Raw genomic sequence first — 26,424 nt, forward strand, 5'->3', positions numbered from 1 at the left:
ACAATAATACAGTTGAATTCTCGACCAAAAAATATGATTTTTTAACAAAGTAGTTGAATTTTTAACAAAATATTCAAATTATTAATAAAATAGTTGCATTCTCAATCGAAAAGTTCAATTTTTAATCAAATAATTTAATTTTCAACAAAATAATTGCATTGCTTACCAAACTGTGAAATCTTTAACAAATATTCCATTTTTTTTTAGATGATTGATGTATTTTTAACAAAACAGTTTATTTTCAACCAAAAAGGATTAAGTTTTAACGAAAAATATGAAATTTCTGCAAAAATTAACTAATAACTCAGTTCGCATTTCAGCGAAAAAATGAAAAAAGGATAAGTTAAAGGAAAGAGTGTGAAGTCTGTACTCTCTTTCAATAATTCCATTATTATTATAATGCATTTGAAAGAGATTAATGAAAAAAAATATTTAATCGGCAGCTTATATTGAGAAAAAAGAGAAGTAAGAATCCTATTTTCAAGTCAAATATTAAATAAACACTCTACCTGTAAAGTTCTCAAGAATTATCGATTGCTACGCCGAGAAGTCGTTCTTAATTGCTTTTCAATTTCGAACTGCCGTAAGTCAGCCCTTTGAAGAAAGTCTTGTTTTTCTAAATAACCATCCTTTCCTTTATTGTGAGTACTAATTTCTTCCTCTATTTTTTCCTCTTTTTTGAAATTGTCCCAGTCCAACTTGGATTTTTCTAAAGTACTTATTTTCGATTTTTTCCCCAGCTGGCCTATAATAGACGAGATGCCGCCTAAACCAACTTTTCGGCTTCTCACACCTTTCACTTCTTTTTTTTCGTCAACTGGAGAAACGTCAACATTCTTTCGAAGGTTCTCAGTCGTTGCCGATAGTCTGGCTTCTGCCGAATCTGCAGAAACCTCTTTTTCTACCTTCACTTTTTCACCAGCAAATTCAAAGATTTTTGTTATTTTAATCTTTTCTTCTACTTTTGGTCTCGCAACCAAACTGTCAGACTTTTCTGAAGATTTAGTTGATGTGGAATTTTCGGATTTTGGTTTTGATACTACACCTGAAAGGAGCAAAGTAGAGTTTGATTTTAATTTCGAATTACCCTGACAATTACAGATTTTTTCTAGATAAAAAAAGGCTTTGACACATTATATTACAATATATTCTTAAATATATGAGTACCAATGAATAATTAAGTAATTAAATAATACTAAAAACATAAGTAATAATTTTTTGAATTGGTCTCGAATGAATCTTCATCTGAAAGAGATGACTTTTAAACCAATAAGATAAAAGTCTGACAAAAGAGATTAACTTTGAATCACGTAATTTCATTTTCAATCAAAAAGATTTATTTTTTACCAAAAGAGACTAAGAAAGACAGATTTTCAAACAGATATTTGAATTTGAAATAAAAATATAATCGATTTTCAAACCTAAAATTAAATAGTTATTTTTTCAGGTTTCAAAAATAAATTTTTAACCAAACTGATGAAATTTCAAGAATATTTATGAATCTTCAGGTGAGGTAGTTGAATTTTCAAACAAGAAGAATTGTTTATGCCAAAAAACACCAATTTTGAACAAGACAAATGAATTTTAAATTTAAAAATATAGATTTTCAATCAAAAATTGAATAGTTAAATTTTTTATTAATGAATTTTCAACTATAATAATGAATATTTAACTGAAATACTTAAATTTTTAGCCAAACAATGAATTTTCAATCAAGAAGATTAAATTATACCAAAGAAGACAAATTTTCAACTAAAAAAGATAATTTTTTAACTAAAAATTGAATAGTTAAGTTTTTAGTTGAAAAAAATTAATTTTCAACCAAGTAGATGAATTTTTAACTAAAATAATTTAATATTTAACTGCAATAAATACATTTTATGTAACAGAAAAAAATAATTTTCAACCAAAAAAGAAAAAAATTTCAACAAAATAGTTAAGGTTTCAGTTCGATTAGTTCAATTATCAGTAAAAAAAATAATTGTCAGTTAAAGAAAAAACGAATTTTCAACAAAATAGGTCAGTTTTCGTCTAAAAGGATTAATTTTTAATCAAAATTATAAATCTTTACAACAAAAATTAAGTTTTAATAAAAAGACACATAATTAAATTTGCATTCTAAAAAGGATAAATTCTGAACAAAAATAATAGTAGTTGATATTCCAACCAACAAAAAATTTAAAGAAACCACTGAAATAGTTACAATTTCAGTTAAAAATATATTAATTTAATAAAAATTTAAGTTTCAACTGGAATAGTTGATTTTTTGGTAATAAAATTAACTTTCAGACAAAGAAAAAACGAATTTACAACAAAATAGATATGTTTTCATCCAAAAAGATAAATTTTTAATTAAAATTATGAATCTTCCACAAAAAAAAATAAATAAATTTTTAACAAAGAGTTTAACTTTCAAACACGTAATTAAATCATTCGAAAAAGATCAATTCTGATCAATAAATGTAGTAATTGATACCCCAATCAACAAAAAATTTAATTTTTAATCAAAAAAACCTGAATTCAACTAAAAAAGACGATTTCTCAACAAAATAGTTAAATTTTCAGTAAAAAAAAATTAATTCTCAACCATTGTGATTAATTTTCAACCAAAATTATGAATCTTTAACTAAAATAGTTGAATTTTCAACCAAAAAGATGAATTTCTTCCAAGGAAACCACTAGAATAGTTACATTTTCAGTTAAAAATATATTAATTTTAAAAACTTAAGTTTCAACTGGAATAGTTAATTTTTTGGTAATAAAATTAATTTTCAGACAAAGAAAAAACGAATTTACAACAAAATAGATAATTTTTCATCGAAAAAGATGGATTTCTAATTAAAATTTTGAATCTTCCACCACAAAAAAATAAATAATTAAATAAAAAAGAGTTTAACTTTCAAACACGTAATTAAATCATTCGAAAAATAAAAAAATTTAATTTTTAATCAAAAACAGTCAAATTGAAATAAAAAAGACGATTTATCATCAAAACAGTTAAATTTTCCGTAAAAAGAAAATAATTTACACCCAATCTGATTAATTTTCAACAAAAATGAGTAATCTTTAACTAAAATAGTTAAATTTTCAACCAAGGAGATTTAATGATACCAAAAAAAGTAGAATTTTCAAAACAAACAAAAAATGAATTTTCAATAAAAAAGATAAATTTTCAAACAAGAATTGAATAAATAAACGCTTCGTAAAAAAATTATTGTTCAACCAAAGTGACGAATTTTAAACTAAAATAATGAATCTTCAACTGGAATAGTTAAATTTTTAAACAAAAAGATGAATTTCCGACTAAAATGATTAAACTTTAACTAGAATTATTAAATTTTTATCCAAAAAATAAATTTTCAACCAAGAAAATAAAAAATTATACCAAAGAAGACAAATTTTCAACTAAAAAAGATAAGTTTTTAACTAAAAAATGAATAGTTAAGTTTTTAGTTAAAAAAATTAATGTTTAACCAAAGAGAAAACTTTTAATCTAAAATGGTAAAATATTTAACTGCAATCATTTAAATTAATAATTAATAATTAAAACATAAGTAATAATTAAAACATTTTCAGTTAAAAAAAATAATTTTCAACCAACAACAGAAAACAAATTTTCAACAAAATACTTAGGGTTTCAGACGGAATAGTTTAATTTTCAGTTAAAAAATTAATTTTCAGCCAAAGAAAAAACGAATTTTCAACAAAATATCTCATTTTTCATCCGAAGAGATGAGTTTTAAATTAAAATTATGAATTTTCAAGCAAAAAATAATTTTATACAACAGATTTTAACTTCTAACTAAGTAATTAAATTTTCATTCAAAAAAAGATCAATTTCGAACAAAAATAGTTTAATTTTCAGTTAAAAACATTAATTTTCAGCCAAAGAAAAAACGAATTTTCAACAAAATATCTCATTTTTCATCCGAAGAGATGAGTTTTAAATTAAAATTATGAATATTCAACCAAAAAAATAATTTTCAACAACAGATTTTAACTTCTAACTAAGTAATTAAATTTTCATTAAAAAAAAAAATCAATTCCGAACAAAAATGTGGTAGTTGATACTCCAACACAACATTTTAAAAATTTTAAATAAAAAACAATTGAATTCAACTGAAAATGACAAATTTTCAACCATATAGTTAAATTGTGAACTAAAAAAATGAATTTTCAGATAAAATTATGAATCTTTAACTAGAATAATTGAATTTTCAACAAAAAAGGTTCATTTTCAATCAAGAGGACTAATTTCTACGATAGAAGTCAAATTTTCAACTAAAAATGGTCATTTGTTAACCAAAAATCGAATAGTTAAGTGTTTATAAAAAACAAATGATTTTAAAGAAAAAAGAGTGAATTTCCAACCAAGAAGATTAATTTCTACCAAAGAAATCACTGGAATAGTTAATTTTTCGTTAAAAAAAAATTCATTTTCAGCCAACGAAAAAACCAATAAAAAATTTAATTTTGAATCAAAAACAGTTGAATTCAGCTAAAAAAAGACGATTTCTCAACAAAATACTTGAATTTTCAACTAAAAACGATCCATTTCTAACAAAAAATGAAATAGTTAAATTTTCAATTTAAAAAAATTAATTTTCAACAAAATTTATGAATCATTAACCAAAATAGTTAAATTTTTAATTTAAAAAGATAAAGTGCCAATCAAAAGTAATGAATTTTTAACAAAAATAATGAATCTTCGACTGTTATAGTTGAATTTTAAATCAAAGAGGTCAATATTCAAATTAAATTATTAAATTTTTAACTAAAAATTTAATTTTCAAACAAGAAGATTAATTTATCCCAAAGAAAAAACGAATTTTCAACAAAATAGATGATTTCTCAAACAAATAGATGAATTTTTTATTAAAATTATGAATCTTCAACCAAAACAATCAATTTTTAACAAAATAATTTTAATTTAAACAAAGTCATTTAACGTCCATTCGAAAAAGATTAATTCTGAACGAAAAATGTAGTAGTTGGAAGTTAAAAAAATTAATTTTTAACCCAAAATACTTGAATTTAACCAAAAAAGACGTCTCTTGAGTTAAATCTTCAACTATAAAAGATTTTTTTCAGTCAAGAGAGACAAAAAATTGCATGACTGATGAATTTTCAACTGGAATAGTTGAATTTACAACCAAGAAGATTAATTCCTACCAAAACAAAGACGAACTTTCAACAAAATGCATAAATTTTCAAATGAAAAATAAAAAATTTCCACCAAAAATAATAGAATTTTCTGTTAAAAAGAGAAATTAAATTTAAAAAAAAACGAATTAAAAAAAATAGTCACATTTTCAAACAGTGATAAATTTTCAACTAAAATAATAACTTTCAACGGGAATAGTAGAATTTTAAACGAAAAATATAAATTTTCAAATTTAATTATGAATCTTTGATCAGAATAAATGAATTTTGAACAAAAAGATTAATTTAGAATCAATAAAATTAATTTCTATTAAAGAAGCCAAATTTTTATCTAAAAAAAGATCATTTTTTACCAAAAATTAAATAACTAAGTTTTAAATAGAAAAAAAATAAAATTAAAAGATATAGTTACAGTTTCAGCAGTTCAATTTTCAAGCATTGAGGAATTTTTAATTAAAATTATGAGTTTAAGAAATTAATTTTTAACGAAACCGATGAATTTTCAACAAAATAATTAAATTTTTAATAAAAAGAAACAGTTCGATTAACCAAAAAAAGACGAATTTTCAACATGAGTTAAATCTTTAACTATAAAAGATTTTTTTCAGTTAAAAGAGACAAAAAGATACTGGAATTTTCCACTAATAACGATCAAATTCTAACCAAAAATGGAAGTTAAATTTTCAGTTAAAAAAATTAATTTTCAACCAAACCGATGAATTTAAAACAAAACAGTTTAATTTTTAATAAAAAAAAAACAATTGAACTAAACCAAAAAAAAAACACTTTTCAAAAATATAAATTGAAAAAAAAAGAATTTTTAACAAAATACATGAATTTTTAACCAGGTATTGGAATTTTCAACTAAAAACTACCAATTTTCAACCAAGCTAATTAATTTTCAACAAAAGTTATGAACCATTAACTAGAATAGTTGAAATTTCTACCAAAAAGATGATTTTCAATTAGATATTTTAATTTTTAACCAAAAATAGATCAGTTCAATTTTCAGTCACAAAAATTAATTTCAAACCAAAATAAAAAGAATTTTTATAAAACAGTTAAATAAAATAATATAAAACTACTTTTACAAGTTAAGAATAATTGTTATTCAATTTTATATTGCAATTGAAAAATAAAATTAAGCACACTCTCGAAAAAATTTCCTGCCTTTTAAAAAAATTATTCAACTATTAAAAAAATGTCCTGAAAACTATACAAATTTTAAAATTAAATTTTTTAAGCTTTATAAAATTTTTTAAAACACTGGCTCACCCGTATCTTTCATAAAATCTGCCCACAAAGAATCAGCTCTTTTCTTCTCTTCTTCCTCACTGAGTACCTTTGCTTTGTTGTCCTCCTCAGCACATTTTTCTGCCTCTTTTTCCTCAACTGCAGATTTTCTCTGCTTCTTTTTACGTTTGGCATCCTTGCTCTTCATGCTTTTACACCGCTTCCGCCTTTTACTGACATCCGTATCTTTTCGAATATCCTGGTTATCATCATCCGGAGAATTTTCTGCATCTCCGTCAGATTCCACTTCAGATACACTTTCATGCCCTTCAGGAACATAGTCCTCGTCATCCTCGTCCGAGTCAGAAGGAAGTTCGTGTTTTTCAGACATACTAAAATAGTTCAATATTCACATTTTCTAATTTTTCAAGAAAATTAAAATAATGCAGGATGTTTCACTTCAAGGCTTTCAAAAATAAAAAGTATTTAAGGATCTACTAGAGTTATCTCAAACTCGAAAATAAGCATTGTTAAAAATTATTTATAAACGGGAGGAACATATTTTCATATTTAATCGTGACTAATTTTGGAAAATAACTGAGGGCATACTTTAGAAAAAAAAATATTTTGGTTGACTCTTCTTTGTAATTTGATTAGTTTGTTTAAAAGTAATTTTTTTTTATTGGAAATTCTAAATATTTCAAAATTTCTCATTTTCCCACTATTTCTTCAACTTTAAGTTTCACAACAATTTTATGAAATTTTTGTTTCATTACTTTTTTCTGATAATATAATCAAAACTGAGAATGAAAACTGAGATGAAATTTTAGCTCGTCACTGAAAATATTATTCAGTTCTGATAGTGCAAAAAGATAAAATTATAAAAAACGCTTCAAAATAAAAAAAAAATTTAGGAACATATTTATTTCAATATGAAATCGAAATTTTTTACAAAACGAGATGAATTTTAAACAAAAATGATGAAATTTTCAGCAAAAAAATATCTTTCTGATCAAATAAGCGAATTTGTTTACAAGACAGTTTAATTCTAAACGAAAAAAAAAAAATAATTTGCAATCCAAAAGAATACATTTTCAACAAAATAGTTTAATTTTTAACCAAATGATGGAATTTTCGACCTGCAAAGATACATTTTTTCTAGCAAATAGTCGAAATTTTAATAAAAAAATATTAAGCTTCAACCAAATAAAATGTTGAATTTTCAAACAAAAAAGATGATCTTTTTTCATGAAATCCAAGAATTTTAAAATAAAAAAAAAATAAATTTTCACTAAAATAAATAATTAATATTCAATAAAATAATTAAATTTTCAACCAAGGAGTTAAATTTTCAACGAAATAATTATACTTACAACATTATAATTGATTTTTTAATCAAACAGTTGAATTTATAACCCACGAGACTGAATTCTTAAATAAAACGACAAATTTTTAAACAAGAAAATTAATTTTCAATAAAAAAAGACTACCTTTTTTAACAAAATTCATGAATTTTCAAATAAAACAGATACATTTCACCAAAAAAAATATAATTTAACAAAATAGTTCAATTTTCAACCAGAGATTAATTGTCAACAAAAAGGTTGAGTTTCCAACCAAAAGGATGTCTTTTTAACAAAATAAAATAACAAATCAAATTACAAATTTTCAACCCAAAAAATTAATTTTCTACCACAAAAGACGATAATTTTCACAAAAAACATGTATCTTCAAATAAATAATTAAATTTTTAAAATATCAGTTTTTACTTTTTTTAACAAAATTCATTAATTATAAAATAAAACAGATACCTTTTCAGTAAAAAAATTTAAATTCAACAAAATAGTCCAATTTTCAACCAGAGATTAATTGTCAACAAAAAGGTTGAGTTTCCAACCGAAAGGATGTATTTTTAACAAAATACATTAATTTTCAAACAAATTGTAGGATTTTCAAGTAAGAAATATAGATTTTCACAAAAAAATTTGATTTTCAACCAGAGATGAATTTTTAACAAAAGAGTTCAGTTTTTGACAAAAAGTCTTGATTAAAAAAAATATATATTTGAGTTTTAAACAAAATTGTTTAATTTTCAACCAAATAGTAATTTTCTGCCGATAAAAAAATGAGTATTCAATCAAATAGTCGAATTTTGAAGCAAAAAATATGAAATATAACAAAAATAGTGGAATTTTCATCAAAAAGATGAATTCTTATCAAAAAATATAATTGTTGCTATTTCGTAAAAGAAAAAATTAATTTCAAGAAAATAATGTTTTCAACATAATAGTTGATTGTTTAACGAAATAGCTGAATTTTCAATCTACGAAATTAAATTCCCGAATAATATGTCGAATTTTCAAACAGGAAATAAATTATCTACAAAAAAAGAAAATCTTTTTCACGAAAAATATGCATCTTCAAATAAATAATTAAATTTTCAAATAAAAAAGGTTAATTTTCACTAAAAAATTAATATTCAATAAAATAATTATCTTTTCAACCGAAGAGATGAATTTAAAAAAAAAATAGTTGATTTCTTAAACAAATAGTTGAATCTTGAAACCACGAAAATGAATTCTCAAACAAAACGACAAATTTTCAACCCAGAAAATTAATTTTCTACCAAAAAAGACCATATTTTGAACGAAATATATGATTTTTCAAATATCTAGTAGAATTTTTCACATAAAAGATATTTTTTCACTAAAAAAATGAAAATTCAAAAATATATTTTAATTTGTAGCCAGAGATAAATTTTGAACAGAAAAGTTAATTATAGAAACATGAATTTTTAACATAATAGTTGATTTTTTAACCAAATCGAGTTGAATTTTCAATCTATACAAAAATAAATTCCCAAATAAAATAAAAAATTTTCAACCAAAAAAAATAATCGTTCATCAAAAAAAGCTGGATTTTCAACTAAAAAAGATAAATTTTCAAACAAAATGAAAAAATAACATTTCCGGGTGAAAAATTAATTAAATTTTTTTAACAACGGATTTTCAACAAAACAGTTGAGTTTCTGAACAAAAATTATGTCTTTTTAAAAAAATACATGAATTTTCAAAAAAATAATTAGGTTTTCAAATAAATCAGAAAAATGTTCACTAAAAAAAAATTTCAACAAAAAAGTTAATTTTCAACCAAAGGGTTTTATTTTTTAACAAAATAGTTTAATTTTTAACCAAATATTGTAATTTTAAACCTATAGAAAGGTGGATTTTCAACAAAAAAAGTTAATTTTCGACAAAAGGGCTTTATTTTTTTTTAAATATTTTACTTTTCAACAAAATGATTTAATTTTTAACCTATAGAAAGATGAATTTTTAACATAATAGTTGATTCTTAACCAAATCCAGTTGAATGTTTAATCTATACAAAAATGAATTCCCAAATAAAATGATAAATTTTCAACCAAAAAGATTAAACGTTCGGGTAAAAAATTAATTTAAAAATAAAAAAAAAGAATTTTCAATAAAACAGTTTAATTTTTAAAATAAGGGATGAACATCCAACAAGTCAGTCAAACTTCAACCAATTCTAGCCAATAAAAGCACTTCCAATATATTAATAACAGAAAAATATTCGATTTAAAAAAGTCAGTAAATTAAGTTGAATAAAATTCGGAAATGGAAAACTTTGAAATATTTTCGATTTAAGCTTCAAAATTTTCCACATTTATGAAATAAACAAATTGTTGTAAAAAATGTGTATTTTTCTGCTTTTAAACAAAATAAAAAATTATAAATCAAATAGAAAATAGCGGAGTTGTGAATTATTATATAAATGAATCTACCAAAAAACGGTTCAGCAGTCTTTTTTCGTCCAGCAGAGAACAAGTATTCTGTCAAATTGGAATCGTAGAAATTCATTTTAAAGAATTTTTTCATTCATTTTGAGCAAAATTGTACAACTTTACGTAATTTATAGTTATATTTAAAGTTCTGGAATACATTTTTCTACTACAATTTTAAAAATTCCCGGTTAACCTACATATTTTTGGTCATTTCCCAGTCTCAATCTAAAAAAATTCCCAATTCATGGAAACTATGGTTCTTTCTATGCAAATAACTTGAATAACACTTTATAATCACATTGATCACCTTGCTTATTTAAAATTCTTTCAAAATTTTTTCTCGTATCTTTATCAAATACAATTTAAAATTTTCAGCAAAAATTATAACCTAGAAACTGACCTTGAAAGTAGTTTAAGCTTCGGATGAGACACACAATTTTCAAGGTTTATATTTTAAATTCAATGAATATTGCAGTCTCAAAATCTGCAATAATATCAGTGAATATACAAAATGATGATAATTTTTGCTCCGAAAAACTCGAGGAAGCGTTTTCGGAAGTTGGGAGTTCTTGGAAAGTGAAAAGGAGGAGTGAAGTTAGGTCATAGTTGCATTCATCGACAAGGTCCATAAAAAATCCCAGGAGGGACGAAAGTTTCTCACTGAAAGAAAATCTCCAGCACGGCATACTCCCTGCAATGGAGAGTACCAATCTATGTCGATACTTTTTTCATGTTTATCATTTGTTTTCATTATCGCTGTCACAGCTGTTTTAACTTTCTTTTTCCAGATATTATTCTGAATTATAGCGAGTTTTAGGGTTACAACAGTAAAATACTCAGAGATTTTAGTTATAGTGTACTCTAAAGAATTAGCCAATTATTTGGAAGATGATTAACAGTCTTTTCATCATTAATTCATCCGGGTGAGTTAATTTAATTTATTAACTTAATTATTGGAATGATTATTAAATGCCTGAGAATGGACCACTTTCAACCAGAAAAGATGAATTCCCAGCGAACAATGTAATAATTAATATTTTAACCAAGGAAAGATTTTCATTTTAAATCAAACACAGTGTAATTAAACCAAAATCAATAAACAAAACAAAAGCTCTCCAAAGTCTTGAATTTTCAAGCCAAAAAGACGAGCTTTCTATAAAAATAGTTTCAAATAAATAATTGAATTTTCAACAAAACAAAGAAGATTAATTTTCAAATGAAAAAATATGAATTTTCAATAAATTAGATACATTTTTCACCAATTTTTTTAAGTTTTAAAATAAAAAAAGATCAATTTTTAACCAAAAATGCTATAGTTCAATTTTTATTACAAAAAGTTAATTTAAAAAAAAAACAAATGTTCTTTGAAACGTGAGAATTTCCTTAAAAAATGATAAATTTTCAACTAAGTAATTTAATTTTTAACTAATTAAATTTTAACTAATTAACTAACAAATTACATTTTTTTACTAAAAAGGTGATTTTTTGCCAAAAAGATTTTTTACCAAATAGTTCAAACTTTTAACTAAAAAATAAAAGTTTTTAAATAAACATGCAATAGTTTAATTTTTATTATGAAAAAACCGAATGTTCTAAGAAACAATTGAATTTTCTATAAAAAATAGAATTTTCAACAAAATAAATACCTTTTTCAACCACTAGGAAAATTAATTTTCTACTAAAAAAAATTCAATAAATTACATCACTTTTGCACCAAATAGCTCAAATTTTTAACTAACAAATATCAGTTTTCAACAAAAAATACAACAGTTGAATTTTTATTTTCTACTAGATCCAATGTTTTAAAAAGCAATTGAATTTTCTAAAAAAAAAAGAATTTTCTACCAAGTAAATATATTTTTAACTAACCAAAAAGATTAATTTTATACTGAAAAAATAAGAATTTTCAAAAAATTCCATAATTTTTCCAACCAACTAGTTCAAATTTTTAACTAAAAAATATCAATTTTTAACAAAAAATGCAATAGTTCAATTTGTATTGCAAAAAAACCCAATGTTCTAAAAAGCAATGGAATTTTCTACCAAAAAAAAGAATTTTTTACCAAATAAATATATTTTTAACCGACCAAGAAGATTAATTTTCTACTGAAAAAATACGAATTTTCAATAAATTTCATAAATTTTCCACCGAATAGTTGAATTTTTTTACTAAAAAGGATACATTTTTAACCAAAAATGCAATAGTTCAAGTTTTAAAAAATCACTAAAAAATTAATTGTTTTTAAAACGAATGTTCTACAAAGCTGTTGAATTTCCTATAAAAAAGACGAATTTTCAACTAAATGCATAAATTTTTAACCAGATAGATGAATCTTTAACCGAGAAGATTGATTTTATACTAGGATAGATGAATTTTTATTAATTTACAATCATTTTTAACCAAAAATGCAAAACTTCAATTTTTATTTAAAAAAATTAATTTTCAACATAAAAATACCTTTTAAACCACCAGAAAGATTAATTTTTACTAGAAAAAATAAAAATTCCCAATAAATTACATCAATTTTCCAACAAATAGTTCCAATTTTTAACTTAAAAAGATCAGTTTTTAACCAAAAATGCAATAGTTCCATTTTTATTGCAACAAAACCGAATGTTCTAAAAAACAATTGAATTTTATGCAAAAAAAAAAGAATTTTATAACAAATAAATATATTTTTAACCAACCAAAAAGATTAATTTTCTATTGAAAAAATAAGAATTTTCAATAAATTATATTTTTCATCAAGTAGTTCAAACTTTTAACTAAAAAATATAAGTTTTTAAATAAAAATGCAATAGTTCAATTTTTATTTTAACAAAATCCAGTTTTCTAAAAAACAATTGAATTTTCTACCAAAAAAAGAATTTTTAACAAAATAAATACCTTTTTAACCAATCAAGATCAATTTTCTAATAAAAAATACGCATTTTCAATTTATTAAATCAATTTCCCACCAAATAGTTCCATTTTTTAACAAAAAAATATCAGTTTTAACCAAAATTGCAATATTTGTATTTTTATTATGAAAAAACCGAATGTTCTAAAAATCAATTGGATTTTCTACCATAAATAGAATTTTCAACAAAAGAATACCTTTTTTAACCACCCGGAAGATTAATTTTCTGCTAAAAAAATACAAATTTTCAATAAATTACATCACTTTTGCACTAAATAGTTAAAATATTTATCTAAAAAATTACGCTTTTTAACCAAAAATGCAATAGTTCAATTTTTATTTGAAAAATCTAATGTTCTAAAAAACAATTTAATTTTCTACCAAAAAAAAAAGAATTTTCGACAAAATAAATGCATTTTTAACCGGCCAAAAAGATCAATTTTCTACTGAAAAAATAAGAATTTTCAATACTAGAAATTAATTAACAAAAAACAAACGAATGTTATCCAAAACGGTTGAATTTTTATTAATTTACAATCATTTTAAATCAAATAGTTGAATTTAGAAAAAAAGATCAATTTTTAACCAAAAATGCAATAGTCAATTTTTTATTGTCAAAAATTCATTTTAAACACACAAAAAAACGAATGTTATACAAAACAGTTAAATTTTTCCCCAATTTTTTAAATTTTAATTGGAAACTAGTCCATTTTAGGATAATAATTAGTCTTTATTTTAATTTGAAAACTCAACTGCTGGGGTAAAAGTTGAAACACTTTGTTAAACATTTATTTTTTTGTTTGTCGATTCATCTCTTGAGTTGAAAATTTCACTACTTTGTTAAAAATCCGTTTGTTTTTAAATTTTTAATTAATTTTTTCATCTGAAAATGTAAGTTTTCCATTTTTGTTGAAAATTGATTCTTATTAATTAAAAATTCGTCTTTATTGGTAGAAAACAAATATCTTTGGTTCAAATGTCCTTTTGTTTTCGGTTAAAACTGCAACTGTTTGATTGAAAACTAACTTTTTTGTTGAAAATTCATATTTTACATTGAAAATGCAACTGTTTTACAAAAAATTCATCGTTTAGCTTGAAAATTTAACAATTCGGATAAAAATTTCGTTTTTTTGACTGAAAATTATTTAGTTGTTGTAAGTTTGTCTTTATTGGTAGTAAACTAATTTTTTGGATTGAGATTTACGCTTTTTTCGTTAAAACTGCAACTGTTTGGTTGAAAATAAACTTTTTTCAGTTGAAATTTCATATTTTTGGGTTGAACATATTTATTTGTTGAAAATTCGTCTTTTTGATCAGAAAATTTAAATTTCTGGGTTGAAAGCTGAACTACTTTGTTCAATTTTCTTTTTTTAAGATTCATAATTTTAATAGAAAATCTACCTATCTAGTTGAAAATTAAATTACGTTTTTGAAAATTCGTCCTATTGATTAAGAGTTTACCTACTTCGTTAAAAATTTAATTTTCTTAGTTGTAGTTTCACTATTTTAGTTGAAAATTCATCCCTGGTTGACAATCCACTATTTTGTTGAAATATTTAAATTAAAAATTCATATTTTTTAGTTTGAATTTAAACTATTTATTGTAAATGTATATATTTTATTGAAAATTGTTTTTTTTTTATTTGTTAGAAACTCTTCCTTTTGGAATTAAAATTTATCTATTTTATTAGGAATTAAACTGATCTCTAAAAAATTAAATTACTTCGGTGAAAATGCAACTATTTTTGGTTGAAGTTTAATCTTTGTTTCAAACTTCGAACATTAGGTTGAAAATTGAATTTTTTAGTAGAAAATTCTCCTCGTTTTGGTTAAGAATTCATCTTTGTAGCTTTAAAATTTAATTTTTCTTCTTGTAAATTCAACTTTTCGTGCCAAAAATCCATCGATTTTTGGTTGAACTTCAATATTTTTAGTTTCAAAATTCGACTATCTGGTTGAAAATTTATTTTTCTAGTAGAAAATACCATTGGCCTGTTAAAAATTAAATTATTTGTCTGTTAAAAATAATTAAAAATGCAACTTTTTTGTTGAAAATTCAAGTATTTTGTTAAAAAACTCATCGTTTTTAGTTGCAAATTCAACTCTGGTCAAAGATTCGTCTATTTAAACAAAAATTCTTCCTTTTGGAATTAAAATTCACCTACTTTGTTAAGAATTAAACTGTTCTCTAAAAAATTTAATTATTTCGTTGAAAATTTAACTATTTATGGTTGAAGTTTAATCTTTTTTTGTTTCAAAATTCGAATATTAGGTTGAAAATTGAATTTTGTAGTAGAAAATTCCAGTATTCTGATAAAAATTCAACTATCTTGTTAAAAATTCAAGTCTTTTGTTAAAAACTCATTCTCTTTGGTTGAAAATTCAACTGTTTTGTTGATAATTCATCTATTTAGTCAACAAATTCTTCCTTTTTGGAATCCTGTAAAACAAATAAATTATTCGTTTGTATTTTCTCCATTTTTTGCATCAATTTTTTTAATAGTATAACATTACTTATTTCTATACTCAGGGTGGTTTTTTTGTGACCGGGAATTTAAAAAATTTGTAAAATAAAAATCTGTCCACGTTCGATTTCAACAGTTATTAAATAATTAGTTGAATAAATATTTTTTTCAATTATGCTATTATTTAACTTACGATGCGTAATTCAACATTTTTTTACTTTAAACATTTTTCATTAAAAATTTTTATTTTAAATTTAAAGACCTTTTAAATGCTTTCTTCAAGACTTAAATAAATCAAAAATAAAAGCCTTTGATGTCGAAAATTTGGGATAAAAAACTTTTTTATTTAATAAATAAATAAATTTTTTAAGTTATCTGTACTTTTTGGTAATAAAAAGTGAACAAACACGATTTGACAAAACGATTTTAAATCAGTTCAAAATTTAAGAATTTTAAAATTTTAACGTTAAAACTTAAATGGTTTCAATTTGAAAGTCTTAGTTATTAATCAAATGTGAACGTGTGATTGAAAGTTTATAAACTATTTTCAACTTGTAAATAACTTCATAATAATATATTCTTGATTCAAGGATTTTATTAAATTAAAAATATTGTTTCAGTCTAAAATATTCAATTTTTAACCCATTCAATTTGAAATTTTTAATTAAAAAATAGATTAATTATTTAATATTTAGCAATATTTGAATTTTTATTTAAGACAAGTAAATTAAAACCAAATATTTAAAAGTAAAGAATCTGTAACTGAACTGTTTGACCTGGAAAGCCTGGAATCTTTAAAATTTCTAAGAGCCTTTAAACTTTGAACGTTACAATTTTAATTTTTGTACTTGAAAAATGCTTAATTTGTTAGTGAAACTTTTGAATTTCGATGTTTAATTTATAAATGAACATTTGTAGAAATTTTTTTAGTCATTTTAAGAGATATTTAGGAGTTTTATAAAGATTAAAAAATATCATGCAAATGTAAAACAACTTCTAGATTTCTCAAGATTTTGAAATAAAATTTTGAAGCTTTCCCAGGATGTTTAAACCGTTTAAAAAGAATTAAAAAAATTTTTTAATTTAAAAAGAATTAAAAAATTGAATTTCTAATTTAAGAAGTGGTTAGTTAAAAAATTTTCAATTTTTAAATATTTAATGTTTCTAGCTTAAGATTCCTTAAAATTGTATAATTTTGAAAATTTTGAAGTTCATTGATTGAATTTTTAATTTAGAACATTGAAAATGATACCGTGGATTTATATTTTTTAATATTGAAAACTGTTTTTACCTTTAATTTTATACGCGTAAATTATCGAGCATTTGAATAAAAAATTTTTAAATTAAAAACTTAAATTTCAATTTTAAAAGTTCAAAATTTAACAGTTCTACTTTCAGTGCTTTTATTTGCAGCTCAGTTTTTATTACCTCAAGTCGAAAATTTTTTAGCTTTAGTGTTCCATTTTTTAATTTTATTGACCGTGAAAAATGTTTGCGAACCGGGAAAAAAACGGGAACTGACCGGGAAATTATTTCGTCGATTAAAACGGCCAACCCTGTATACTGATTTTTTATAATGACTATTTGAATTTCTTATGGAATAATAAAAGGTATGTCTACTATTACAAGACAATTTCTAAATCTTTTCTCCTTTGCAGAGATGTTTTTATGGAAAAACATTGGAAAAGCGCAGTCGCACGCTCATTATGCGACTACTTTTTTGATCAACAGCGAAGAGTTTTGTCGCCCGAGGACACTCCTCCTGTAATAGCAACACCTCATCATTATTTAATCAGTATTTATCGTTGCAATATGTTCTTTGTCGCAGTTTGTACGACAGAAGGTAAATATTTTATGTCGCTGATTTTTAATGTATCAATTTAATTTTCAATTTGAGGGGGAAATTTACTTCGATTAGTTAAACATGATTTGGCTAAATATTTAATAATCCTTTTTTTTAAATTCATCTCTTTGGTTGAAAATAATTTTTTTTTTTAATTGACAATTAAACTTATTTTTGGTTGAAAATTTATCTGTTTTCAGTTGAAACGTTAACTATTTGGTTAAACATTTATCTCTTGAGATGAAACTTAAACTTTTTGATTAAAAAATCATATTTTTGGGTTGAAATTTCAAGTTTTTTTGTATATAACTCTTTTTTTTGGCTTTAAAATTAAGAAATTACGTTGAAAATTCCTGTCTTTTGTTGAAAATGAATCTTTCTTGGTAGAAATTTAATCTTCTTGGTTGAAAATGTTTCCTTTTTGGTTAAAAATGCAATTATTTGGTTGAAATATCAACATGCTCTGTTGAGAATTCATCTTTTTTTGTTGAAAAGTCAATTACTTCGCTTCAAGTTGAACTACTTTGTAAGAGAATAATTTTTTTCATTAGGAATTTTGTCTTAAACGTTTTACTGTTTCGGAGAAAACTCAACTTTTTAATTTTAAAATTCAGCAGTCTGGTAGAAAATTAAACTATTTGGTTGAAAATTGAATTTTTGGTTGAAAAGTCATATTTGTGGGTTGAAAATTAAATTTTTTTCGTATATAATTCGTGTTTTTGTTAGAACATTAATCTAATTGGTCGAAAATTTATCTTTTTGGTTTAAAATATCAAAACTCGTTTGAAAATTCCTTATTTCTTATTAAAAATGAATTTTTTTATTTAAAAACTTAAGTATTTCATGTTTTGTTTTGAACTTTATCCTGCATTTTAGATATATTTGATAGGACATTAATCTTCACGGTATAAAATTCCTTTTTCTTGATTAAGAATTATCTTTTTTTGTTAAAAATTCACCCTTTCTGATTTAAAAGTCCACTGTTTTATAAAAAAATTACACTTGTTAGCTTAAAAACTTTACTTTTTTGTTGAAAATTCATTTCTAATCTTAGAAAAGTCATCTTTCTTAATTAAAAATGAACTTTTTTGTTTCGAAATGTATCTGTTTTTTTTTCGAAAATTCAACTTTTTTGTTAGAAAATGCTAAAAATTCGCCCTTCCAGATTGAGAATTCATCTTTCTTGATTAAAAATGATAAATTCATCTGTTCCGATTTAAAAGTCTACTATTTTATAAAAAAATTACACTTGTTAGCTGAAAAACTTTACTTTTTTGTTGAAAATTAATTTCTAATCTTAGAAAAGTCATCTTTCTTAATTAAAAATGAACTTTTTGTTTCGAAATTTATCTGTTTTTTTTTAAAATTCAACTTTTTTGTTATAAAATGTTCAAAGTTCGCTCTTCTAGATTGAAAATTTATCTTTTATGGCAGAAAAGTAATCATTTTGGTTAAAAATTTGTTTTGGTTAAAGTTTCAACTATTTTGTTGTAATAAAATGTTGGTTTTAAATTAATACGTTTCGGTTGATGATTCACCTTTTCTTTTAAAATTCGTCTTTTTTGGTTGAATTCAATTGTTTTTTAATTAAATGAAAATCTGTTTTGGTTGAAAAATAAAATACTAGGTTTAAAGTTAAACTATTTTTTCTTAATTAATGTTTTTTAAATAATGCATCATTTTAACTGAAAGTTCATATTTTATTTGGTTGAAAATTCAATTCATTTTCAGAAAATGTTTGTTTTTTGCTACAAAACTCAATCATTTGGTAAAAAATGTAACTATTTGATCGAAAATTCAACTTTTTTTTTAACAATTAGTTTTTTTGTTTGTTAAAAATTAACTTTTCATCGAAAAATCTGGTTTGTCAAAACTTCTTTGTTAAAAATTATCTTTTATAATAAAAAATTCAACTATTTGTTTTAATATTCATTTTTCTTGAATGAAAATTCATCTATTTAGTAGAGGATTCACCTATTTTGTTAAAAATTCATTTTTGTTTTGCTTGAAAATCTAACTATTTTGATTGAATTTTGTCTGAAAATTCAAATATTTGGTTTAGAAAATGCACTATTTTGTTAAAAATACCTTTTTTTAAAACTTAACTATTTTGTTAGTCATTATTTTTGTTCAAAAATTTAACTAAGTTGTGTCATAAATTAATTCTTTTGGATTGAAAATTCGTCTTTTATGGTAAAAAAAGTCATGCTCCTTGAATAAAAATTTATCTTTTTCGGTTGAAAAGTAACTTTTTTGTTTAAAATCCAACTGTCTTCGAAAAAATTTATCTTTTTGTGTAAAAAATTTCACTATTTGGTTAAATCTTTAACTTTTTTCTTAAATTGATCTTTTTGTTTAAAAAATTTATCTATTTGGGTAGAAAATCTTTTTTTTTTTTTTAAATTTAAACTGGAGATTTTTTCCGTGTGACAAGAAAGCAGTTTGGCTCCGCCAAAAAAAAAGTTGCCAACATATTTTATATTTGCAGTTCCTCCTCTATTTGTAATAGAATTTCTACACAGAGTAGTGGATACTTTTGAGGATTATTTTAACGAATGTACAGAAACTATCATCAAGGAAAACAATGTAGTTGTCTATGAATTATTGGATGAAATGTTAGATAATGGATTTCCATTGGCTACAGAGTCTAATATTCTCAAGGAGTTGATAAAACCCCCAAATATTTTACGTACAATCGCAAACACAGTTACAGGAAAATCCAAGTACGTGAAATAATTACATATTCGTTTAATCAGGGTGTTTAGCGTCCTGAAAATCCTTTAAAACCTGGAAAAGTCCTTGAATTGTTCTCATGATCCTGGAATTTTTAATCCCTTAAAGAAAAAATAGGTTTTTAAATTTGTCCTGGAAAAACCTGGATATTTCAGGACATTTTTTAAAAGCCGGGGAATTTTTTGGGATGTTTCTAAATTTTTTAAGATACAAATATAAAATTAAGTAACAATGTTTTCGTAATTTTTAAAATTAGCTTTACATTACTGGATTAAAAATTTTTTAAATTCATGCTTTTTGGAAGAAAATTAATCATTTTGGTTAAAAATTGCGCATTTTGCTTTAAAATTCAAGAGTTTAGTGGAATTTTTTTTCTCTATCGGCTGAAGAATCTTTCTTAGTTAAAAATTCAACTCATAAGAAAATCATGTCTGTATTAGTTAAATTCATATTCATATACATGAATATTCCATTAATTTAATTGAAAATTCATGTTTTCCGTAAAAATTAACTATTGAACTCAAAATTTAACTTTCATTTTTCCACTGGAAATTTAATTTCATTAGTTGAAAATTTGTTTGTTTTTTTTAGTAGAAAATTAATCTTCTTGGTTTAAAATTAATCATTTTAGTTTAAAATTCATCGCTTTGGTTGAAAATTTTACTATGTTATTAAGAATTTATCTTTTTTTTGGTAATGGAAATGCAAGTATTCATTAAAAAATTAATATTTTTACTTGAAAATTCTACAATTTGTTTGAAAATTGAACGGATTTGTTAAAAAATTTATTTACTTATTTGAAGAATTATCCTTTTCATTGCAAATTTATATCTTTGATTGAAAATTTAACTATTTTCTTGAAAATTTCTTTTTTTGTTTTGTTTTTGTAAAAACAATTTTTTTAATGGCAATTTAACTATTTAATTTTTAAATGAAATTTTATCTTTTTATTTGAAAATTCATCTTTTTACTTGAAAATTAACATTTTAACTGAATATTTAACTTACAATTTTCGGTTGAAAAATTACTTTCTTTAGTTATAAAGTCATTTATTTTCTGTAAATTTTGTAATTTTTGTAGGAAGTTGTTCTTGTTGGTTTAAAATTCAACTATTCTAGTTGAAAATTCATCTTTTTACTTGAAAATGAACCTTTTAACTGAAAATTTAACTTTTAATTGTCGGTTAAAAATTTACTTTCTTTACTTGAAAATTCGTTTTTTTCTTTTTTTTTTTGTAGAAAATTGATCTTTAGGATAAAAATATATCTTATTTGTTTAAAATTCGACTATTCTAGTTGAAGATTCATCATTTTAGTTTAAAATGATAAAATTTACCTTTTTGGAAAAAATTATTTTGGTTAAAAATTCAACTATTTGTTTTATGATTAAACGCATTTGTTGATAATGGATTTTTTGTTTATTTCAAGATTCACCTATTTAATGGAAACTTCATATCTTAGGTTGAAAATTGACCTATTATCTTAAAAATTCATTTTTTTCTTGCACAATTAATTTTTCTAACCGGAAATTTAACTATTTTTAATTAAAAATTAATTTTTTCAAACCAAAATCAAAGTTTTTGGTTAAAAATTCATATTTTTTAATTAGAAAATTGATGATTTTTTGTTAAAAATCAACTGCTGATTTCACAATTAAACTCCCGTGTTAAATATTTACGTTTTATTTGAAGATTTATCATCTTAATTGAAAATTCATCTCGTTGGATGAAAATTTACCTATTTTGTTGAAAATAAGTTGGTTTTTTTTTTCACTAACCATTCATTATTTCTGTTCAAAATTCATGACTTTGGTTTAAAATTGATCAATTTTCTTGAAAATTTGCTTTTCCATGTTGCAAAATGAATTTTTTTTAACTGGAAATTTATCTACTTTATTTTTTTTTCAAAATTATGTTTTTGATTTAAAAATTCAAACATTTGTTTAAAAATTTATTCTTTTTACTTTAGAATTCAAGTATTTCGTTGAAAATTCATAAATTTTTTTGAAATTTTGTCTTTTTAATAGGAAATTTATGATTTAAGTTGAAAATTCATTTACTTTGTTGAAAAAAAAACTTCTTTGTAAAAATTATTTGTTTGTTCAAAGATTCCTAATTTTTTGGGTGAAAATTCACCTCGTTAGTTGATAGTTTAACCACTTTGTTGAAAACTCGTTCTTTTTATTAAAAAAATTTTTTTGTTGCTTAAAAGTTCCAACAATTTGGATGAAATTTCGTCTTTTTGATTAGAAAATTTAACTTCTGTATTAAGAGTTAAACTACTTTTTTTAGAATTATTTTTTGTTTTGTTTTGAAGTTTCACAGTTTTAATTGAATTTTCATCCCCTTGTTTGAAAATTAAATTATTTTGTTGAAAATTCGTCCTTTTGGTTAAAAATTGATCTACTTTGTTACAAATTAATTTTCTTGTTTACTGATTATTCATTTTTGGGTTAAAAATTCATAATTACAAAAATTTTTAAATAACATATTTTTTCACTGAAAGTTTATCTTTTGTAGTTGAAAATGCAACTGTTTTTGGTAGAAGTTTGAATCATTTTTTGTTTGAAAAGATTAATAATTTAGCTGAAAATTCATCTTTGTAGGTTGAAAATTTAACAATTTAGTTAAAAATGCAACTTTTTTATTAAAAATTTAGTAATTGTATTGAAAATTAAACCAATTATAATAAAAGGAAACTCATTGCACACGGAATTGAACTGATTTAGATTAAATCAGCAGAAAGTTTGGGGATTTCGTGAAAAGTATTTTTTCACTGCAAAAAAAAGCTACCTGGAAATGTTAATTTTTTGATCCAGTAAAACTGGAAAATTCCTGGCATTTTTTTTTTTTGAAACGCTAGACACGCTCATTTAAAAAATTTCCAAGGCATTTTCGGATGACTTTAATAAATATAGTTTATTTTTTATATTTAAAGCGTGAGTGCAATTTTACCAAGTGGACAGTTGTCGAATGTTCCATGGAGAAGAACTGGTGTTAAATATACGAATAACGAGGCATATTTCGACGTTGTCGAAGAAGTTGACGCAATAATTGACAGAACTGGTGCCACTGTTTTTGCCGAAATACAGGGCTATGTATGCTATTCATCTATTATTAAAAATAATATTATTAAATAATTTAAATTGATTGATTAAATTAATTAAATCAATTAATCAAATTATTTATTAATTACTATTAATTAATGGATTCTATTATTTAAAGCACACATAACAGGATTTTAAAATAATATTAAACTTCTATTTTCACTCTAGATTGACTGTTGTATTAAACTTAGTGGAATGCCAGATTTGACATTATCTTTTGTCAATCCGAGGCTCTTCGACGATGTCAGTTTCCACCCTTGTGTCAGATTTAAAAGATGGGAGGTAATTAAAAATATTTAATCATTTTTTCCCCAAATATTACGTTCATTCTTTTATTTATCAGAGTGTCCAGATACTTTGAAAACCTTGAAAACCTCGAATTCTCCCTAAATTTCTAACGAAAACTTTGAATTTGAATTTTTGTTTTGTTTTTAAAAACAGTGTTCGAGGTTTCAAAAGCTTAGAAAATAATTCTGAAGATTTCAATATATTTCAAAGACTTAAAAATGGTTTAAGGATTTGAAAAAGGCAAGTGGACAAGATTTCAAAGATTTCACAACGATTTTAAAACTTTCAAGGATTTTAGGTATTTTAAAAAGTATACAAAGCTTTCAAATATTTTAATGATTTTAAATGATTATAAAAGATTTCAGACAAATTTCACAAATATTTTTAAGAATTCATAAGGATTTCAGAAGATTCAAAGAATGTCAAAGATTTCAAAGATGATATTTTATACCAGATTTAAACAATTTTAAACAGTTTCAAAAGGTTTCAATAAATTTGAAATTTCAAAAGATTTCAAATATTTTAATGATTTCAATGATTTTAAAGGTATCGAACATTTCACAAAGATTGCAAAGATTTTACCAAAATTTTAAAAGATTTCACAAATATTTTAAATATGATAATGATTTCAAATTCAAATAATTCAAAACATTCTAAAGGTTTTTAACTATTTTAAATTTGTTTACCAGATTTAAAAAGATTTCACAGAGATTTCAAAGATTTTACAAAAATTTCACAAAGATTTTATAACTTTTAACAGGATTTCAAAGATTCCATAATTTTTTTTTTAAATTTCACACATATTCCATACAAATTTCAAAAGATTTGAAAGAGTTTAAACTATTTCAAATTTGTTTGGCAGATTTCAAAAGATTTCACAAAGATTTAAAAAATTTACCAAAATTTCACAAAGATTTCAAAACATTTAAAGGATTTTTAAAGATTTTAAAACGGGTATAGTAAACCAGATTTCTAAGATTTCAGAGCATTTCAAAGATTTTCAACAATTTCAATTCTTTTTTAGAATATTTGAAAATATTTCACAAAGATTTCAAAACATTTAAAGGATTTTGTCACGCTTTCAAAATTGTTTAGCAGATTTTAAAAGATTTCAATAATTTTACAAAGATTTCGAACATTTCACAAAGATTTTTAAACATTTCACAAAAATTTCATCAAAATTTAAAAAGATTTCACAAATATTTCATAAAAATTTTAAAGATTTTAAACTATTTCAAATTTGTTTAGCAGATTTCAAAATATTTCACAAAGATTTCAAAACTTTTAAAAGGATTTTCAAATGTTTTAGAGATTTTAAAACGGGTATAGCAAACCAGATCTCTAAGATTTCAGAACATTTCAAAGATTTTCAAAAACTTCAATTATTTTTTATAAGATTTCAAAATATTTCACAAATATTTCAAACATTTTAATGGTTTAAAATGAATAGAAAAGATTTCACAAAGATTTAAAACTATTTAAAATTTGTTTAGCAGATTTCAAAATATTTCACAAAACTTTTAAAGGATTTTTAAAGGTTTTAAAGATTTTAAAACGGGTATAGTAAACCAGATTTCTAGGACTTTAGAAAATTTCAACAATTTCAATTATTTTAATGATTTTAAATGAATACAAAATATTTCATAAATATTTCAAAGGTTTCATAAAAATTTCATAAAGATTTCAAAAAGAATACAGTACACCAGATTTCAAAGATTTTAAAACATTGAAAAAATGTTTAATGCTTTCAAATTTTTTTAGAAGATTTCAAAATATTTCAAAAAGATTTGACAAAAATTTAGAACATTTCACAAAGATTTCAAAGATTTTACCAAAATTTTAAAATATTTCACAAATATTTTAAATATTTTTATAATTTCAAACGTACACCAGATTTCAAAGATTTAAAAACATTTACAAAATTTTTAATAATTTTAAATTTGTTTAAAAGATTTCAAAAGATCTCACAAAGATTTTGAAATTTTTAGAAGATTTCAACAGATTTCACAGTGATTTTAAATATTTTAAAGATTTTAAATGAACACAAAAAATCTCACAAATATTTCAAAGATTTTTAACATCTTAAAAAGATTGCACAAAGAATTCCAATATTTCAATGATTTTAAACGATTACAAAAGATTTCAGAATGATTGCATAAATATTTCAAAGAATCTATAAGGATTTCAAAAAATTTCAAAAAACGTACAGTAAGGCAAAATACAAAATATTTCCAAACTTTTAAACGAGTTCACATTTTATTTCAAAGAATTTATAAGGATTTCAAAATATTTCAAGAACTTGGAACATTTCAAAAGGTCTCAGAACATTTAACATTTTTTTAACAATTTCAAAAAGTTTAAAGAAATTTGAGAAATTTTCAAAAGATTTTAATTATTTCAAACGAACATAAAATTTTTCACAAACGAAGATTAAAGAAAGATTTCAAAAACTTTCACAAACATTACAAAGATTTTATAAAAATTTAAAAAGATTTCACAGAAATTTCAAGATTTCACAGAAATTATAGACACTTCAAAAATGTTAACAAATTAACAAAGGTTTTAAAATATTAAAAATTTTAAAAAATTTTTCAAAAATGTCAAGAATTTCAAAGACTTTACAAAGATTTTTAGATATTTTCGAATATCCCAAAAACCTTGATTTCTTTAACTGTAAAACCTAAAAAAGATCTTGAATTTCGTTCCTAGGAATCGCTGGACGCCCTGTTTATGTTTTGATTATTTTTTTATTGCTTAAATTATATGTTCTCGACTCTGGATTTTTATTTTCTAACACTAAAAATATAAACAACTGAAATATCCATTATGAAACAAATTTCTAAATATTAAGTCTAAAGAATTTCGGCACTAAAAGCGTTAGAAATTTAAAAA

The 26,424-nt window shown here is 22.6% G+C and overlaps 2 protein-coding genes across 2 annotated transcripts in view; one reads left to right on the forward strand and one right to left on the reverse strand.

Annotated features, from left to right (window-relative positions):
* Positions 1-10,767, reverse strand: part of LOC117170238 (craniofacial development protein 1) — a 16,085-nt gene extending 5,318 nt beyond the window's left edge. The window contains exons 1-3 of the mRNA XM_033356867.1: positions 10,599-10,767; positions 6,439-6,788; positions 510-1,045 (exon numbers count right to left, since the gene is read on the reverse strand). Coding sequence (XP_033212758.1) covers positions 528-1,045; positions 6,439-6,787 — 867 coding nt within the window. The 5' untranslated portion in view covers position 6,788; positions 10,599-10,767 and the 3' untranslated portion in view covers positions 510-527. The remainder of the gene's footprint in view (positions 1-509; positions 1,046-6,438; positions 6,789-10,598) is intronic.
* Positions 10,768-10,940: 173 nt separating this feature from the next.
* LOC117168960 (AP-3 complex subunit mu-1) overlaps positions 10,941-26,424 on the forward strand; it is a 21,989-nt gene continuing 6,505 nt past the window's right edge. The window contains exons 1-5 of the mRNA XM_033354964.1: positions 10,941-11,121; positions 17,222-17,406; positions 19,895-20,129; positions 23,076-23,235; positions 23,413-23,526. Of these exons, the coding sequence (XP_033210855.1) occupies positions 11,087-11,121; positions 17,222-17,406; positions 19,895-20,129; positions 23,076-23,235; positions 23,413-23,526 (729 nt within the window). The 5' untranslated portion in view covers positions 10,941-11,086. The remainder of the gene's footprint in view (positions 11,122-17,221; positions 17,407-19,894; positions 20,130-23,075; positions 23,236-23,412; positions 23,527-26,424) is intronic.

This window comes from Belonocnema kinseyi, chromosome 3 (assembly GCF_010883055.1).
Source record: "Belonocnema kinseyi isolate 2016_QV_RU_SX_M_011 chromosome 3, B_treatae_v1, whole genome shotgun sequence".
Taxonomy (NCBI): domain Eukaryota; kingdom Metazoa; phylum Arthropoda; class Insecta; order Hymenoptera; family Cynipidae; genus Belonocnema; species Belonocnema kinseyi.